Below are 20551 nucleotides of genomic sequence, written 5' to 3' on the forward strand. Positions count from 1 at the left end.
TAAGATAAGTATTTTAAACCTCATTTGTGAGGGAAAGGAGGTGGTGTTTGGAAGATTTTCATGCTGTTTGACACATGAACAGAAAATGAACACATGGAAACGCGTAACTGAAAAAGCGAAAGCCATCGGAGCCTTTACAAGAAATTGGATGGAAGTATTATATCTTAGGGATACTACATGGCAAAACTGGCGCAAGAGAACAATTTTAAGTACAGATTGTATGTGTACCAGATTATTAAGTTAGGTACCAATGGACACAGAGGCATGTTAATCATGTGAATAATTTTTAGGTATAGCTACTCATCGTATACCGGCTAAAATATTGATAATAGAAGCAAGGTGTATTAATGAAATTGCGTCTTTTGTTACGAAAAGTTGTCGCGAGAGACAAAAAGAGCATGTTACAGATGTTTATTTTTTCGATTTTCGGAGATTTTCTAAGTCCCACAAGCAAAATAAATGTATGGACTTGTAATTCGTACACAGATACTAACCTAACATAACCTAAATCAACCTAACATCACATAATGTAACCTAACCAAAAGTAACCAAACCTTAACAAACCTAACGTAAGCATACATAATCTGATGTAAATAAACCTATGTTAGGTTGGGTTAAGTTAGGTTATGTTTGGTGATGTTATGTTAGGTTAGTCTCTGTGTACAAATTACATGTAACATTTAGCTTGTTTTGATTGTGGAACAGAAAATCTACGAAAATCGGAAAAAAATAAACATGTGCCACATGCACGTTTTTACAGGCGACTCATTTTCGTAACAAAAGAGGTATTTTTCTTTAATAAATCTTGCTTATATTATCAATAGTTTAGCTGATATTCAAAGCGTAGGTAGTCTTAACAATTACCTTCATGTGTTTGCAACAAGTAGCCGCTAGTATAGTATAACACTTAATATTTAGCCTCAGTAGTCTAATTAATATGGTTTAAGAAATAAAAAAAAAATTTCAGCTTTTGTATCTGCCTGTGCTAGTAATGGAACACGCCTTTGTGATATAGGATGCATATTATAATTCAATTACTAAAACCTAAATTTTTTTCATGCCCAGGAGAAAAAAGATAACAGAACAAAGACGGGAAGTGCAGGTGGGAAGAAATATATTTATGACGAGGCAGATCATATTATCATTGACATTATTGGAAAAGAATCACCTGTTCTTGAAGGAATAATGGCTCCTGAATCTTCTGGGACTGACATTGCTGCAATTACATTCGCATATCACGAGGATTTAGGAAATCAGATTGGAGAAGTTATCATAAATAATGCAGATGGTGTTGCTGAACCAACGTGTTAAAATGCATCTGACAATTTGAGCGGTACTTATCAAACACCATCTGCAAGCACGGGTGGCAACTAGTGATGGGTCGTTCGTGAACGATTCGTTCAAAAAGAACGAATCTTTGAGAGAACGAAATCTTGCGATTCGTTCGCGATGTAAAGAACCGGCTCTTTGAGAGCCGGTACCTTGAAAGATTCGGAAGAACGAAAACGCGGAGAGAACGAGAGAACGAGATGAGAGAACCGGCCACGCGCCCGGTCTGATTCGTTCGTGAAATGATTCATGACGTCAGGAGTCTGAAGAATTAGTAATCACAGCGTGCGCATGTTCACAAGAGCAAACGATAACTGATCAAATAAAATAGTGTAACATGAAAAGTATCTATACCTGAAAATGTCAACTGTTAAGTAGTGGTTTAAAATTGCTTTTTCACATTCACATACACAAATTTGGAAATAAAAAACAAAAAAAAACTATGAATTAAAAATAACAGGGAAAGTAACTACAAATGTTCAAACTTACCATTTTTGGGTTAATTAATGTACTTCATTTGTTTCTCTTCATATTGAATCGCAGTAGTAGTATTAAATTTTTGTCTTTTTTTCTCTAAATGTGTTGGTCTACATGTAAACACTTTACTGTCACTAGAGTGTAAATAGCCTATATATTAATATTTGTAACTTAAAAAGTAATAAAATATAAATAATCTTGTTTCATATACGCAACTGTGATTCACTGGCTACGGAAAGCAATGTTCAAATTCAAATACAAAAACACGTACCTAATACTCTAAAGGATGAACGAGTTACGACACCTGATAAAAGAGCCAGATCCCATACACAGAAAAGAACGAATTGACCGAGATGAACGAATCGTTCTGAACGAATCTTTTCACGGAACTGATCCAAAAGAACCGATTCGGTCAAAAGAACTGTTCTGCCCATCACTAGTGGCAACACAAGGGAAAAAACATAAACTCTGCAAAGAAGGAATATGAATTGTTAAGAAGAAAAAAAATTAAACTGCAAACGTTATTACTGGTACAGAAACTCGAAACAGCAAAACGAGAAACATTTTAAAATGGATCTAGAGTTACTGAAAATGGAAAAAGAAGCAGGCCTTGCGCCATCTGAATTAACAGCTCATTTGACAAATTCAACAATATTTCCTGTTAACACTGAAATGTTGCAATTTGGTGTTTCAAACAGTGTAATTGAAGATGCTATTGTCATTGTTAACAATACATGTGAAAATAAAATATATATGTTCTACACATTAACATCTGATGTATATAATCTTGTGTAATGAAACCAAAATATTTAAACGGACATTTCAAGACAAGCTTATGTTAATTTTCAATAGTTATGCATATTTTGTACCTAATTATTCGTTTCAGTTTTTATAATAGTGGATAAATATTTGTTGATTTAATTATAATGGAAATGTCAGTGCATGATACAAAGCAAACTCATTGATATGTATATGGCTAGAAACAAAGAAACCACTTAAATGTTCAAACACATGTATCAGTTCTTGCAATACTGCAATAGCCTCTGGATCAGCTGCGTCAACATCCTCATGAGCTTCCTGATCCTCGCCTTCTACATTTTCATTGTTTTTATATGGTTCATACACCTCTGATCCTAGGCGTTTCTCAATGTTATGCACAATTATACAAGACAAGATAATGTTACATGCTGACACTGGCTGCATTCTCAGATGATTAAGGCATGGGAACTTCTCTTTTAAAATACCAAGCACATTTTCCACCAGTCGTCTGGTAGATTTAAAGGCTCGAAGAAAACTTGTAAGAGCATTTGTCCGAGTTATTTGTATTGGGGTATTTGTTATAATAAGCCACTTTTTTAATCCATATCCACTGTCTCCCAGTAATATTGCATGTGGAAATGGTCTCCATCCATTTTCCCACTGTTGTGACAACGATGAACATTGTAGTACTTGTGCATCATTTACTGAACTGGGCCACCAAGCACTGGCATACAAAAATTCTAGGTTAGGTCCACACACTACCATTATATTGATTGAATTGTTGCCATTCCTGTCTACAAATGAGACTTCATTATCATGTGGGGCATCTATCTTGATCAATGACCCATCTACAACTCCAGCAACCCTTGGAATGTTTGCTACACTCATGAAAAGCTGTGGAATTGCTTGGACAGATTCAGTTGGCCAGCCAACCTCTTCTCCAAGAAAGGTGTGAACCAGTAACTGACATAACTTATTTACACATCGGTGGATAGTGGCTTTTGATAAGCCATGTGCATCTGCATTTACATGATATTGTGCTCTTGTGCCCAGCCAATGCAATGCGCACAAAAGTTGTTCTTGAACAGTAAGAGCATGATTTCTTTTTGTTTCTGTCTGCAACTGTTGCCCTAACCTATTTATAATGTATTCAGCTGTTACCTTGCTAATGCGGAATTTCTCTGAAATTGAAGGTTAGGTTAATCCGTGGCCTAAAAACTCTACAAATTCGTCTTTCTCTTTCTTCATCACTCCCGCTACTGCTAATGCTGCTACTACTGTCCATTATGTCCAATCACATAAAATTAACCCACTATTTTAACACATTATTGCACTGCTGTTATTACCAATCATTAGGTGACACTAAATGGTTTACTTGTCACTTCCACTCTGACAATATTACAAATTTGTAAAATTATTAAATACAATTTACGTATCTGTGTTTCATAAAACAGTATTACCTGTCAGATGTGACACATTTGTCACATTTTTACCTGTCAGCTTTAAACTTTTATGAAACAGCTAGCCTATATGTCAAATTGTCATACATTTATACATATTTGTCGTGACATGTGTAGACTTGTCAAATTTTATGAAATGAACATATGTCAAATTGTAAATATGTCTGACAATTCATTGTCACCTGTCACCTGTAGAATTGTAACGTTTATGAAATAGGGCCCTGGTGTTTAGCTCGGTATCGTCTCAAAACATAAACTCTGAACTGGTGTACAATCTTCTTGTCTTGCATAAGAGGTGTAATGCAAGTCCTGTGAATGCTTCAAGAATCTGTACTGGGTGTTTCATGGCTAAAAATTATTCTAAAACACACTTTTTAGCTTTTTTCATTCTTTAAATATAATTTAATAATGAATAAACAGAACTACTCATCAGCCCTCAGAATATTAAATGTTTTTTGTATACAGACTGAGACCTAACTAATATTTTTAGGTAACAGTTTTTAAATCATCTGTTTTTTTTTTTAAAGCTCTTCACACCGTATGTGTACTCAGGTAGGCGGGGCCTTTTTCCAGTATGCTTAGTTTAACTGAATGGTGATTCACACTAAAACTAAAATGGTCAATCAAACCATTATTTGTAGGAATATTCAGTAGTTATTCATACAACCGTTTCATAACAACCAATATCTGTATATCTGACCAAAGCTGTGAAAACAAATTTTTATTGCACATTTACAGGAGTACACATTGATCATGTTATTTAATGTGAAAATTATTTGGTGGAAAGATTCTACTCAGTTTAACCTCTATAGGTTTTTTTAAAGGATATATGTATTTCTGTTTGTGTAGGCTTATATTTGTTCCTTTAGGTAATTCTTAAAAAAAGAGGGGGAGGTGGAGACTTATTAAGCCTACTGTGTAGCTTAAGATGTTTAACTGTAAGATTTTTTCAACTGTGATATAATATATTGTTTAATTTTTAATACTTATGGATTTTGTGTATTAGAAGTAGCCATAAAGTACTTACTGTACCAGTATTGGGAACATTGAGTGTAACAAGCACACGTCTATTTTTCCCAATAAATGTGATTCATAAATTAATTTGTCAATATCTTTGAATTAGAATGATTTAATTTTAAATGTTGATCAAATTTTGTACTTTTTTAATTGCACTTAATTTTGTGAAATACTTGTACTTTGATGTTTCTTGTAGCATCATCTCACATTTCATTGTTCGATTTTATTGCAATTCACTATACTGTACATAGTAATAATCCACTTTTTTTTAATCATTTTATGTCATTGTGTATAAAAGTAACATTTAAGAGGCCGTGTCAGTAAATGTTTATTTCCAATATTCTGCTCTAGAAGTTCTCTCTTTTAACAGTGAGATTTAGTGGCTTTTTCAACCGAAGGAACTGTAGCCGCAGCGCGTGATAAAGCTACTATACCCTTATCACAGGATTAGTGGGAAGGTTGACAGCTCGAGTTTACTCGACGAAAAATGTATCTGGTTCCTCGACAATCTGAGAGGATGACAATCTGACCGGCGGCTCACTAGGAAATTGCAGATGCAGGGATTCAGAATCAAGAAACCTCACTTTAACAAATGTAGTATGAGTCGTATCTAAAACTAAAACTAAAAATTTTAATACTTTAAACGTATCGGAATACAATTAATCTTCAAACATGTGGTAATTATTCTTTATCTGGATGTAATAGTCCGTGAAAAATAATGTTAGTTGACATTAAAAAGTATACGAAATTCATCATGTAACGTTTTAAAAGGATAATAACATAAATGCATATGCTTAGATATTGCATATGCATCACACACAATCTAAATACAATCTCACTTAAGTCAGACTACCTAATTTTTTACAATGCACCATCATACAGTTTAACAGAGGTAGGTGAACCTCTTATCGACGTTGTTTCAAAGAATTTAAATTTACAAATATTACTATTTATCTTAATACGATATGTAGCCTACCTTTATGAATACGAACATACAAAAAAAATATTGAATTTATCACATTACACAAGACTAAAACACTAACAAAACTTAATTTTATACATTGCTGTAGCATATTAGAAGACGAAATAACTCACAAGACTAACATTAAGAGGGCTGCATTACAAATTTACTTTACAGAGAAGAAAATATCCTTTCAGGATATTTCATTACCTCATTGATTACATAATACTGCCGTTGATGTGATCGTAGATATAAAGTATTTAAAAAATATATTCCATTATGTTTATGTAAATATTTTGAAAACGTTATTGCTTAAAGATGCTCATTATTTAAATAATAACGAATCTTTTACTTTTATGTACTGAACAAACAAAATACTTATAAGTTAATAAGAATAAGCTTAGTTGAGTAACATCTTCAATTTGTATTGAATTCAATGTACATATCGAAAATCATGTACAATGAATGCAACAGATTGAATTCAATAAATATTTTATCTTGTGAAACGGCCATAATATTGATGTAGATTAGGGACCGGAAAAATTCGCGGTTTCGACGGCCTTCAGGATAGACTGCACATTCCCCTGTACACTCGGGCAAATAACGGCAGTTCATTTGCTGCTGACTTGTTAGTCGTCTCAGCTTGTTTGTCTGTGATTCGATCCTTCTTTGGTTGGTGTTTTATAATTGGTTGAGATTCGTCCAGATGAACAGTAAGCCAATAGCAAAATCATCTAAAAGGTATATGTATTTGACTTCTAGCCTATCGCCGAATGAATCCGCGAATTTTTCCGGTCTCTATTAATTATAGATGCTCACATGCATCGTGAGAGTCCGTATAAAGCCTATTACAATTCTATAAGTATACATTAAAATGCTTTTAAAATATACATGTGTAATATAATTAAAACTTGTTTAAGTAAGATCATCACAAAAAAAATGAAAATCCTTCAACAGTAAGTGATGTTTTATAAGATTTTAACAAAACACATCTTACAATAAGAGAATACTAATCATACCACATAATTCAACACAAAATATACATTCCAGTAGGCGCTACGTAAAAACAACTTCTATTTTTATGCTGATTACTCTGCATTGTTTTATATATATATCATTATTTCTAACTTTTAATATTCTCTACACATTAACTGAAATTACTTATTTACAGAGTCTTAGCTAATGTTGGTCTGTACCACATACAGTTCGTACGATATCTCTACGCAAAACACATACAGTTCATTATTAGTAATATCAATTATATTTCATGAACATAATGAAATTAGTATAGGCCCTAGGTTGTTCACTGTTAATTGAGTACTTCTGAAGTATTTTCATTGTGAGTTAACATACATACCAAATGCCATTCTTCCAGTAAAGTTACAAAGAAGACAACAAGATAATATAAATATGTATGTAGTACCATATTTTAAACTCCTATTAAATGAATAATAACTCAATCTCTATTCTGGACTATTAAGTAATAATTTTTATTACTGTTATTTATAACTTAAATAAAATGACAACTAACAAATTAGTAAAAAATAGAATTACGTGCGATATAGTGTGACATTTGTACTTGGACGGCAAACGAATATAATAAAATGTCTATGACAATGTTAACTTTACTCATTATTATGGAAAGAAACAAAATGGGCAGATAAGCATATTCTACGCTGACATTTAAAAATGCTCAATTCAAAATGAACATTCCCTAGCAAGAAAATTTATTTTATATCACCACAAAAAATCAAACTGCGGCGTCATTTTCCCGATGACAAACAAAAAAGTTGTATGGTCGCGAATAATACATTCGTATAGCGTCACATCAGCGGAATATTCCCTTGGCATAAATGTGTGAAGTCTGTGGCACTTATGGAGAAGTAAACCTTCGCTCGAACACAAAAACAAATGAACGAACAGCTTTTTTTTTTTTTTTGATAAGATGTGCAATCGGAGACCCCTGGGGTGGTTGAAGAGTGTCAGGTCCGTCGCCAGACCAGATAGTAAAAGCTCAGGGGCTGAGGATAGAAAAGGCATATCTCCAAATTATTAAGTATAAATGTTGTCATGTAATTGTTAAAGACTTGATTACACCCAGGTTTATAAACCCATCATGATCATGAAGACACTGATCGGAAGGTAATGTGCAATACATTTCAATGGCGTTTTCAGTTTTTGCTAAATAATTATAAATATAAGCAAAATTTCAATGTATCTGGACAAATCAAAATATTGATAATATTATTTTCATCACAGAAATAATATATGATATGATAACTAAATTTGAAAAAAGCGGTTATGTTAAATGTATTGTATACTTTCAGTAGGCAAAATTTCCGGCCCCTACCTCTTATAGACTTTGAGAAAAACTGCCTTTTAAAATAACATTGATATAGATAGGAGCGCAAATTTGTGACACGGCCTCTTAATAGTGTTTCTACATAAATGTGTTAAGCTTTTTTTAAATGTCTATTTTACAACAAACTACTTTAAATATTACAATTTAATTTTCTTATGTGCATTTTGGGATACTTCTTGAAAAATTATTTGTGTGTTTACTCTTATTTCAGGAATGTGAACAACTAAAATGTTTCCAAATCTGAAGCCAGCTTTCGGCCAGCAAACTGCCACACCAGCGTTTGGTGAGTAATTTTTGTGATTTTTTTTTTTTTTTTTTTTTAGGTTTTACTATGTGTGGAATAAAATATTTTTATGTTCTGGGAGAAAAAAACATAAATTAAGTGTTCTAAATTTTGTGTTCAAACTGTATAATTCAATTTGTGCTCCAATTGGTATTTTTTGTGTCTACTAAATAATGATGGTACCTAATTTTGTCTACTAAATTACTAGACAGCAGATACTTTAATGTTTTTCTTTTTGTCACCTCCAAAGAATACAAATTCAAAACAGAAATTACATACAAAAAGAAAGATGTTGTAATTACTCTATCATAATATAAGGTTATCACAAGTGTTCTTAAATACAGGCATGTATGTTTATAACCATGAATTATGTTGAATATGAAAGAGTATGTATTTTATAAGCTAATTTTTGTATTTTAAGATTTTCATTAGGTATAATGTTTGTACTTGCATTATGTTAACATTTACTGTTACATTACAAATATTAAAATAGCTTGTAGGTGGCAAACACCCTTGAAAATCCAGTAATTAAATTCATACAGAGTTTAACAGAAATAGTATTGTAATGGTAATATTAGTATAGCCTATATAAATATTGTAGGATAGGATTGGGTGGACCGTTGAAATGGTTTCCTTTCTTTCCTACATATTTTGGGCAGTATTGAGAAGCAAAGGGTTAGCAGTTGTACAATTTAGCACTGCTGCATTGATTGAGGAACTAGTGTGTGTGATGGTAGAAAAATGTTTGCATGGGCATTTCTTCTTGGACATAGGCACCATTAATTGTGAGTGAATGTTATCAGGAGGGACTTACATTATTGACTTCTGGGAGTCTGGAATACCTGCCTATTAAAACTGGAAAAACGGTCAATAAATCTTATATAAAAAATAAACAGGTTAAGACATTAATAAATTTCTTAACAGAATACCTTTCTTTTCCTGCAAAACATACCAGTTGAAAAACTGGAATAATACAAGGATTACAGAGTGCTTGAAATTGACTTAATATATTTATAGATACTTATAACTTATGCTATGCTAGATATTAAGATACAGATTAAGTTATTAATAGTTATGGATTAAATTTTGATTATTGTTTAAAAATTAAAAAGAAATAGCTAAGAAAACTTATTTCAAAGGCTATTTTATCCAGATTGTCTTTTACACTTTTTTTTAGTTTTGGGGAGGGGGAGTGGTCTGTTTGTACATGCTCCTATGCCTCTATCTGGATCCACCTCCGATTGTTATGCAATCAGAATGAAGTACAAATAATAATAATAATAATAAACCGTGTGTGTGCATTTGTGTGTGTACACATATATTTTATTTATTTATATTTTTTATTGCAACTTGCTCGCTGACAGTTTGGTAACTTTAATGGTGGGCACGACATACTTATATACACATACAAACAACAATAATAATTACAGAAAGAATAAATACACAAATTACACAAAAATTAAAATAAAATATAAAATATAGGTTAAAGAAATAAAACAAAATACTGCAAAAGCAGGCACTATGGGCTGCCAGGTACTGCATGTTTGCTAGGACTAAGCTTTAGTGGGCAGTACCTGCAGGGAACCTACCATGCAGATACACCACAAGCAAGCAGTACAACAAACAGCAAGCACAGCATACGAGTATCGACCACAAGAAAACAGAACATAGATGAGAACAAAATCAAAGCACAATTTAGATGTGCAATTTGCAAAATAATCTAACTATAACAAAAATAGAACAAGTTATAAAGCAATTAAATATTTTTTTTTTAGTTCAAAGTACATAATGTAGATTGTAGGCAATTATTTAACTGGAGGAATTGAATATCAGTATTGTCGAGTAAATGGTTGCAATTTAGTTTTGTACTTTAGAAATTGTATACAAAGAGAGCATCCATATAAGTTCTACGATTAGAAATAAAATCTAAATGAGGTATCTGATAGTGTCTTAGTCGTATTATTTTGAAAATTTTATTTTGAATAGATTAAATTTTTACTGAACAATATTGTAGCTTGTATCTGACTAAAGCTAGGTAAAGAGAATGGAATCAATAGTAGAGGAAAAAAACAATTTGGAGTCCAAAATGACACCCAAGATCTTTTATACTAGAGGATATGAAATTTGTGTTTTATCAATGAAATAAACATGTCTAACTGGTTGTATTTCCCTAGTGAAGGAAATAATTTTAGTTATATTTTTATTAGGGGAGGCTATATTGATTTTATACCATATGTCAATTTCATTAATGTCTCTTTGGAGCAGAAAACAGTCTTTTAAGGAAATAATTTCTCTGTAGATTTTAAGGTAATCAGCAAAAAATAGACCAGAAATATGATAAAGAACCTGAGTTATATCATTAATGTATATATTGAATAGTGAAGGGAGATAGAGTACCTCCTTTAGAAACAACAGAACTAGCGAAATATAAGGAATTATGTTTAAGTTATACAAAGAAAAATCTGTCTTCAATTTAGCTAGTAAACCAATTTATGAAATTATGACATTATCACTGAGATCAAAGTTAGATAATTTAATGAATAAAATGGAGTGATTGAGAGTATCTTAGGATTTTGCCAGATCAAAATAACTGGAATCAACCTGCCCCCTGTTAATAACTTTATTGTAAACAGGATTGAGGAAAGTAGTAGTCATACCATTACTGAAGCCATGTTGATTGCAAGAAACATCAAAAGTACCTATTATAGAAATTGGACCAGTCATGATTTTTTTTATAGAATTATAAAGACCAAGATAATCACCAAGTTTATAGTTCCTAAAGATGGACTCACTAACATTATTCATAGAGTTAACATCAATATAGAATTTAATAAGCAAGGCGGATGTTATAATTCTTCTTTCTCAAGTATTTCAATTTTTTCTACTTCACATTGCGACAGGTTTAAGAAAAAAGGTCCTATAAGTTTTTGGAAGATCATATTTTATTATACTGTATTAGATCAATATTAGAAGTAAAATCTAGTAGAAATTGTGCCTTGGCTTATATTTAAGCATTGGCAATATTGGAAGTATGGTTAAAGGACCAATCAATACCTGGTACATCGAAGTCACCAAGTTTTATAAGATTGTCTTGATAGTTGACAAATATTTGATCTAGAGCTTCAAAATACATAGCATAAGTATTAAGGGTTGTTTTTGTTGGTAGATAGATATTACATAAGGTTAAGAAATTATTTGGAGCAGTTTTCATTTTGATACGGACTGCTTCTTTTTAAGGGTAATCATAGATCTGGATAAACATTACTTATGTTTATTCACTGCTGTGTTATATACATAGATGCAATTGGTGATTAGCAAGACCACTTACAGCACTACAACTAGCAATGGAAATACCAAAGAATATTGAAAAATATTTTCAATTTAGGCCAAAAATAATATTTAAAAGCAGTGCACAATATTTCTAACACACTATTATAAATGTGTTTGGTAGAATACAAGGTGGTCTATAACTAATTTGAACATTTTTGCTCTTCATGCCAGGGGAAAATACATATGAAAAATAACTACATATGTATGTTAGCAATTTTGCAGCAATTTCAAAATTTGTATAGAAGTACTCATAGGGAACTGAATGGTTAATCCACTATAACAGTGTAATCTCTATCATGTGACTGAGTTAACCCAAAGAGCTGAGGTATTTGTAAGTGCTTAGTTCCATTTGTAACATTTTGTCAAGATGATGAGATCTTAAATGGATTACTTAATTGAAACAATTCTAGGTTAAATGTGAATGCTGCTGGCTTATTCATGACTTATAAAGTACTAGTGACCCGCCCCGGCTTCGCACGGGTGCAATGCTGATACTAAATATACTAATATTAATATAAATATAGACTAAAAACAAAAGATAATCAACAAATAACAACAAAATATACCTATTCTGTTCAGTTCTTTTTTGAACTTAATTACCTTACTTACCTTAAACTACGATTTTCTATAATTAAATAAAAAATATTTTACTTACTATTTGCTCGACTAAAAACAAAAGATAATCAACAATTATCAACAACATATCTATCTCGTAGGGTTCAGCCAGTGTTTGCAATGTAAGCACAAAAAAATGTGTTTATTTACATGACATTAGAAACCTATGAAATTATCAGTGTTTCTCTACTATATTATGCATGCATTATACATATAAACCTTCCTCTTGAATCACTATTCTATTAAAAAAAAACCGCATCAAAATCCGTTGTGTAGTTTTCAAGATCTAAGCATACATAGGGACAGACAGACAGCGGGAAGTGACTTTGTTTTATACTATGTAGTGAAAATAATGTATCGTTTTACAACTGCTTGTTGACGAGCATTTGTTTATAGGTAGTGGATTTACTGGAGCCACCAGCGCCAGTCCTTTTGGTGCATCGACGACATTTGGGAAGACCCCGACAACTGGTTTTGGTACCCCGGCATTTGGGTCGACCAGCACCCCATTGTTTGGCAGTAGCACCCAGAACACTGGCGGCCTCTTTGGTCAGACCGCAACGCCAGTGTTTGGCCAGACTCAGACCACCCAGCCCTCGTTTGGCGGTAAATATAGGAATTGTTGTATCACTTAAGATTTGCTGAAGTTTATTCATAGGTTTCACTTGTTATTTGGATGATTTTTGGTTTTCTCGGGGTTTGGTCTGTGATTTTGTAGTTTTCAAGCATGAAAAATTTACTTTGGTCTAGTGGCTCTACTACTAAAGTTAAATATGGATTTTGCTCCCCATATATTGTATATCTACTTTACTATGTGGAATGTTTTTAAATAGTAATCCTGTGTTTTGTCTTTGCATTTTGTGGTTGATTTAGTGCATCCACGTTCTGTACAGTTAATCTTGATTACACGTACTTTGTTTGTGTTGTAGGCTTTGGTTCTAACACGAGTGGCGGTCTGTTCGGTGCCCAGCCGAATGCTAACACTGGGGGGCTGTTCAGTAACACTGGCTCATCTGCTTTCGGCCAGAGCAAACCAGCTTTTGGAGGCTTTGGCTCATCCATTGGCACTGGCCTGTTTGGACAGACGCAGCAAACTCAGGCCCAGACACCAGGGACCACTTCACTGTTTGGTCAGTCAAGTGGAACCACTAGCACAGGACTCTTTGGATCAGGAGGTACTGCACTTGTTATTCTGCAGTGTTATGGACTGTTATTAAAGTACCTTTGTATTATCAGTAATAACATTTTGATATAATTTTTAAGGAACTATTTTACCCCCAGATTTGATTTCTTTACAGAGTTTAAGATATTGTTCGAAAACTTAATACACAGTTTCAAGTAGCATTCATTTTTTTTCAATTGTAGTATTAATGCATTGAGGTTAATATTTACTTAAAATAAATTTCTTCCCTTTCCCTTAAGTATGTGGATAAAATCTGTGAATTGCATGCCAAATTTTTCTGCAAACAAATAAAAAAAACACTTACTGGGCAACTAATTTCAGTTTTAAAATGATATCAACACAATTACATTTACTTGGGTTGGTACTTGCAGATGCACTTGTGCAGATATGTTGTCTAGTTGGTGGGTTATGGGTTGTGGAAGCTAAGATTTTTGTATTGGAATTGATGAAAGGGTGTAATAGAAAGAAATTTTGTATTTGAATCGATGGAAGGGTGCAAGTGAAAGAAATTAATGTTATGTAAAGGCATGGAGGCTCTCTTGTTTTAGCGACAAGTTAACGAGCTACTTGCCAGCATCTTAATTCCGAGCAAGTGTTACAAGATGCTAGAGCATTGCTATATGTATTGTGGAGGCACAGGCTGTGGCTAGTTTGGTATGGCCATGTATTCTTTGCCTGAGTGTTGTGGTAAGGCATATTCTCTGCAGAAATTGATATTTTACAGTTCTAGCGGAGTTCTGCCCTTAGTAATGTGTTTTGTGATTATTGTTTAATGTTTATGGATGTAACAGTTGCTACAGCATGTGCTATTTCATGCATAGTTCTTAAAGAACTCTTATCTTACTATATATATTATTTTGACGCAATTTATCCTTTTTAAACCACAGGAAGATACACTATCGTATCACATTGTTATGTATGAAAGAAATTATGAATACACTGAACTCACATTTCAGTGTTCATATCACAGTCTGGTTATCCAATTGTGTAATCCCATGGTTTCCTGTATGCTCTGCAGGGTGGGTTGGTTCCTTGTAATTAAATCATGGCCCTTGCCTCTATCATTGCCAGAGGACTGACACTAGACATAGACTATTCTCATACCAACCTTGAAATAATGGACCAACTAGTATGATTTAAAGGTTTGCTTTGTCTTTGAGAGAAACTTGAGTATTTTCAGACAATCCAAAAATTATTTTGCTTCCTTAAATATTTTGTAGTTATAAAGGAATTTAATTTTAGTGTTCATACTCTTAAACACGTGATTTTATTTTTGTAGAATACGTGTATACTTTTGTGGTTTTTATTGCTAGATAACTTAAATCAGGGCCGTGTCTGGGGGGGGGGGGGCAAAAGGGGCATTTGCCCCGGGCCTCACATTCTAGGGGGCCTCAAATTTTATTAAAAAAATATATCAATATTTAAAGTGAATTCCCATTTTATATCTGGCGTAATAATAATTTGTCTGTAAATTTAGATACCTACCTATTTATTTAGTTTTGAAAAGCATGATTCCACAATAAAACCACACCGTGCTGTAACTTGTATGGTTTTATTTATAACTACTGAGTAAGTCACCGACATTAACGCCGGTCGCCGATAACTACTGTACTGCGGACAAAGCGAGCGGATTCATTACACACCACAACAGCGATTGTGGCGCTACGGGTGCTATTGTTCGATTCGAGAGGTCGATTAATGTGATGTGTGATTCGTTTTAGTTCCAAAAGATGTCATGTAATTAATGTAGGCGTAAAACTTTTTAATGTAAGATTGACGAACAACAATCAATATCCCTGTTTTAATCTATTTGTGCAACAAAATATGTTTCTAGTGAGATTTTAAAGCTATTAATTTTGTTTTTGCAGTAATGATTTTATTTCTTTTAATGATTTTGTTGGTTTATGAATCATACGAACTTGTTTATGATGTTTATTCATTTTGGTAGTTGTGTTCAACAATAGAGAAGTCCATCAGGCGGGAATAATGTAAACAGACCTTGATACTACACCAGAGTTTTAGTTTGATAATAATTGCTAATTGGTTGTGTTTTATAATAATGTCACAAAATGAGTGTGTGTAAATTTGATAGTGGTGCTTCCAAATGTAAAGCAAAAAGATGAGAACAAGAAGAAATAAACAAACTTCCAAAACTTACAACCTTCTTCACAAAGAACCATGAACCTCCTCAAACACTAGAACCATATGATTGTGATGGTAAGTTGCCTTTGACTTTACCATTTTCAAGCTCTTATAAAGTTAAAGAAAACACAGAAGTAACTAAAATAGATAATTGTAATCTCATTAACACAACTCCAGAAATCCCCATAACTTCTAGAAACTGAGCTAGGACTGAAAGAAGTTAAGAGTTTGATAGTGCAGTGTTAATAGAAGAAATCCAGCAAGATCCTACGGCATGGCCTGGCAATATCAATGACGAAATGATTAGTTATTGTTTTGATAAGGGGCCGGACTTTTTTAGTAATAATGATGGAGACTACACAGCTTCTGCTAGGCAATATCCAAAATGTACTCGTAAACTAACAACATCTGCATTTGTGAGAGTTCTTGAAAATGGAGAGCAACAGGAGGTAAAATGGTTATTGTACTCTAAATGTATGGGAAATTTGTTTTGCTTTGCGTGCAAACTTTTCAGTAATTGTAAACTATCAAAATTTGTAAATGGTTTTTCTAATTGGAAGAAAACAGAAGAAAAATTGAGGGAGCATGAAAACAGTATTGAACACAAAGCATGTTCTTTAAAATGGGTTTCAAGAAAAAATAAGAAAATGTCAATTTCATCACATTTTGATGCACAAATGACTACTGAGACAAATTACTGGAAGAATGTTCTTGTTAGAGTAGTGGCACTTGTAAAATTGTTGTGCAGTCGTGGTCTTCCTTTTCGTGGTGATAATCAGATGCTTGGATCACCTCGTAATGGTAATTACCTAGGAATTTTGGAACTCCTTGCTCAGTTTGATCCTTTTTTACAGGAACATTTAAGGATACATGGGAACAAAGGAAAAGGTCATGTATCGTATCTTCTGATATATGTGAAGAATTCATTGAGCTAATGGGCAACGAAGTTCGGAAACACATGCTAAATGAGATTAGACAGGACAAATATTATTCACTGATAGTTGATTCTACACCTGATGTTTCCCATACAGATCAGTTATCTTTTGTATTTATGTACTGCCTTAACGGTAACATTTTGGAAAGGTTTTTGAGTTTCATTCCAATTTACAGCCACACAGGAAGAAATTTAAGTGAAGTTGTAACCTGTACTCTAAAAGACAACACCATTGATATCCAGGATTGCCGAGGTCAGAGCTATGATAATGCAGCCAACATGTCAGGAAAATACGAGGGCCTACAAGCGCACATTAAATCAATAAACAGCTCTGTGCTGTATGTTCCATGTGCAGCACATTCAGTAAACTTAGTAGGAAAAAACAGTGTTGGTGAATGTATTCATGCAACAAAACTGTTTCTGTTTTTAGAAAAGCTGTACTCATTTTTCGCTGCTTCCACTCACAGGTGGTCAGTTCTTGAAGGAGTTATTTCGGAAAGCACAGGAAATATCGGAAAGCCAAAAATCACTGCCGAGAGCTTGTCGGAAACAAGGTGGTCATGCAGAGAAGATGCATTGAAAACTCTCGTCATTCATTATGATGAGATTGTCTGTGCATTTAATGATATGTTCAGCGACAAAAATGAAACGCAAGTCAAGTCACAAGGATGGAAGCGAACTCCCTCATGAAGAAAATGCAATATTTTTAATTTGCTTTTATGGCCATATTTTGGTACGACATTATGGAAAGATTCGGTGCAGTAACCAAGCATCTACAGAAGCCTGGACTCTATGTCATAACTGGTCTTCAACTGATGAATTCTTTGAAAGATTTTGTTTCCGATTTGCGAAATTGAAATTGAAGTTAAAGCAACACAACTAAGCAACCATGTGTTACAAACTTTTGTAGATACTAGATCTTCCAAAAATAAAAAAGTTTTTGGATGGAAAAGACGAACTTTCAACTGTTGTAACATCCCGCGATAATTTCAGAATTTCCACATTTCTATGCATTGCTGATAAGCTCCGCATGGAACTGGAGAAGAGAGCTGCTTCCTACAAAGATATTGCCTCAACATTTGGGTTTCTTTGTAACTTAACTACAGCAAGTGAAGATGAACTCGAATATAGTGCTACCGAGTTGGTCAGAAAATACAGAAAGGATCTGCAGCCTGTTATTACAAATGAATTATTACACTTATCATCATTTCTCAGAGAGCAACAAGTTGAAGACAGTGTTACATCATTCACTTCACAAAAGGTTTTGCAGCACTTATATAACAGTGATATAATTATGTATTTCCAAATGTAGCAATAGCACTGCGCTTGTATTTGACACTACCAATCACAAACTGTGGAAGTGAAAGATCATTTTCAAAATGTCAGTTTCCGATCTAACATGTCACAAGAGAGATTAAACTCGTTAGCGGTGATTTCTACAGAACATGATTTTGCGAACAGCATTTCATTTGATGGACTCATTAACTTGTTTGCTGCTAAAAAGGCAAGGATGAAGTTTATTGCAAAGTGAGTTAATAAATATGTAATTTTGATTGGTCGGGATCTGCAACTCATAAAATTGTGTAAATATTTGAGAACGATTTAAGACTTTCATAAATGAAGCAGAGAAATATTGGGGGTGGGTGTTGGCTATGAAATATTACTCCATTTCAACTAGAAAATTTGTTGTTATACATTTGTTTTCCCTGCATAAATATGTTTCGTATTTCTGCGTATACAGGCTGCATTTCATTATGGTACTTCTTGGCCTTTATTATGTTAGTTATTACATACATACATACATACATACATACATACATACATGTCAATGCAAATATGAGTTTTTCATATCTGAAAATTATCACTACAATAAAAAAAAAGTGGGGCCTCCGAATATTGTTGCCCCAGGCCTTGCATTCTCATAAAACGGCCCTGACTTAATAATATTATAATTGAATTTGTTTCAAAAATGGCCCAGAAAAGGTGTTGGGTGCAACTTATAAACAAAAAATCTTCCCAAAATGAGAAGAGTAATGAGAAATTGCCTAGTCTCTGTAAGGAAAAAAATGCGGCCCTGTATGGCTGTAAAATTAATTTTTTTTGAGTATGTAGGTATAAAATGTATATTGACAAAAGAAAGAATTTAAATATTTAACACTAATATATTAGTTATTGGCATTAATATACAGGATATGGGCACTACTACATAATAAAAATCCTTCTTTTCGTAAATATTATTTGATGGTGGTGTTTCCGTCTTTTTTGACTAAGTTCGATATATACAGAGAATACTACCCACCCAACTCTCCCAATAGAGACTATCAAATGAAGAACTTTTGCCAGCATGGAAGTGACATAACTGTTGCTATTTACTCTGCAATAGTTGTAAGCCTCTAATGAGCTTGTTGATAAGATGTAAAACCTCAGTAAAAAATACTGTTGGTTTAATTTTGTCACATGCTTATTAACTCTGTAATGATAATCATGACTGTTGTTACATGGCTGTTAGTAGTTTGGCTTGGTAAAGATTATTAAATATTTGTGTTGCTGTGTGTGTGTGTCAGGGTTTGGGGTGAGCACCAATGCCACAGCTGCAGTTGGTACCCCCCTGAAGTTCAACCCTGTGACCGGCACTGACACGATGGTCAAGAACGGGGTGTCTCAGACCATAAATACACGGCACCACTGCATCACTTGCATGAAGGAGTACGAGTCTAAATCCCTGGAGGAGCTGCGAATGGAGGACTACGCAGCCAACCGCAAAGGACCGCAGCAGGCGACCCAGGCGGGTGGTCTCTTCGGTGGCGCTGCACAGCCGCTGTTTGGTGGCGCGAGCACCAGCACCGCTGGCACCAGTGGGATGTTCGGCGAGAAGTCCCTCTTTGGGAGCACCACAGGAATGGGTAAGTTAACTGCTTTTTAGTGATCAACATTTGAGTCTATTTTTTTAAAAATATCCTCCTTGATAGTGTGAGATATTGATAATATTGACTGTCATTTGAATCATGCAGTTTTTCCATTTATTATCTTTCCTCAGATAAATGCACCGTTTTTACAAAATCAATTTTAAATTAATTTTTTGATATAATTCACCTATTCAAGTATTAACGTTCACAGTGCAGAGGCAGAGGTTTATAGTCATAAAAACCATTCACAAAAAACATAGGTCGGCCTGCGATCGTGCAAAAAGAAAAATCCAATTAGACTTTAACTTAAAAAAAAAAACAATAGGGTGAATATACTTGACCGTCTATAATACAATGTTAAAATAATTTCTTACATTGAGTTTTTATGTATCTTGATCATATTTATTTAATATATGCAGAACAATCAAATTCCGTATGTGTATATTTTTTCTCCATCAACAAACGGGAAAAAATGTAAACAATATCTGGTTGCAAGATAACCAACCTATGTAGAAAAAAAATATGGCAAATGAATCATGATGTGCTTCATTTATTTCTACAGGGTGGCCACTCGACCTGGAAACCTGGAAATTTCAGGGAATTTTGTAGCTACAGGGAAAAATCAGGGAAAGTCAGGGAATTTCATCAAAAATCTGGAAACTTTTCGTTGAAACAGGATTTTTTAAAAATATTACTAGTAAAATAGAAAATGAAAGGTAGGATTTATGTTGAATTTCTGTTTTCGAGACCTCGTGTTGTCTCGTAACATTTTGCGGCTTTCATACATTAAGTT

The 20551-nt window shown here is 33.5% G+C and overlaps 1 protein-coding gene across 2 annotated transcripts in view; it reads left to right on the forward strand.

Annotated features, from left to right (window-relative positions):
• LOC134541911 (nuclear pore complex protein Nup98-Nup96) overlaps window positions 1–20551 on the forward strand; it is a 182432-nt gene that overhangs the window by 22771 nt on the left and 139110 nt on the right. For both annotated transcript variants that reach the window (XM_063385654.1, XM_063385655.1), the window contains exons 2-5: window positions 8577–8648; window positions 12990–13199; window positions 13523–13768; window positions 19417–19755. In XM_063385654.1, coding sequence (XP_063241724.1) covers window positions 8594–8648; window positions 12990–13199; window positions 13523–13768; window positions 19417–19755 — 850 coding nt within the window. In that variant the 5' untranslated portion in view covers window positions 8577–8593. The remainder of the gene's footprint in view (window positions 1–8576; window positions 8649–12989; window positions 13200–13522; window positions 13769–19416; window positions 19756–20551) is intronic.

The sequence above is a fragment of the Bacillus rossius genome (genome assembly GCF_032445375.1).
Source record: "Bacillus rossius redtenbacheri isolate Brsri chromosome 4 unlocalized genomic scaffold, Brsri_v3 Brsri_v3_scf4_2, whole genome shotgun sequence".
Classification (NCBI taxonomy): Eukaryota; Metazoa; Arthropoda; class Insecta; order Phasmatodea; family Bacillidae; genus Bacillus; species Bacillus rossius.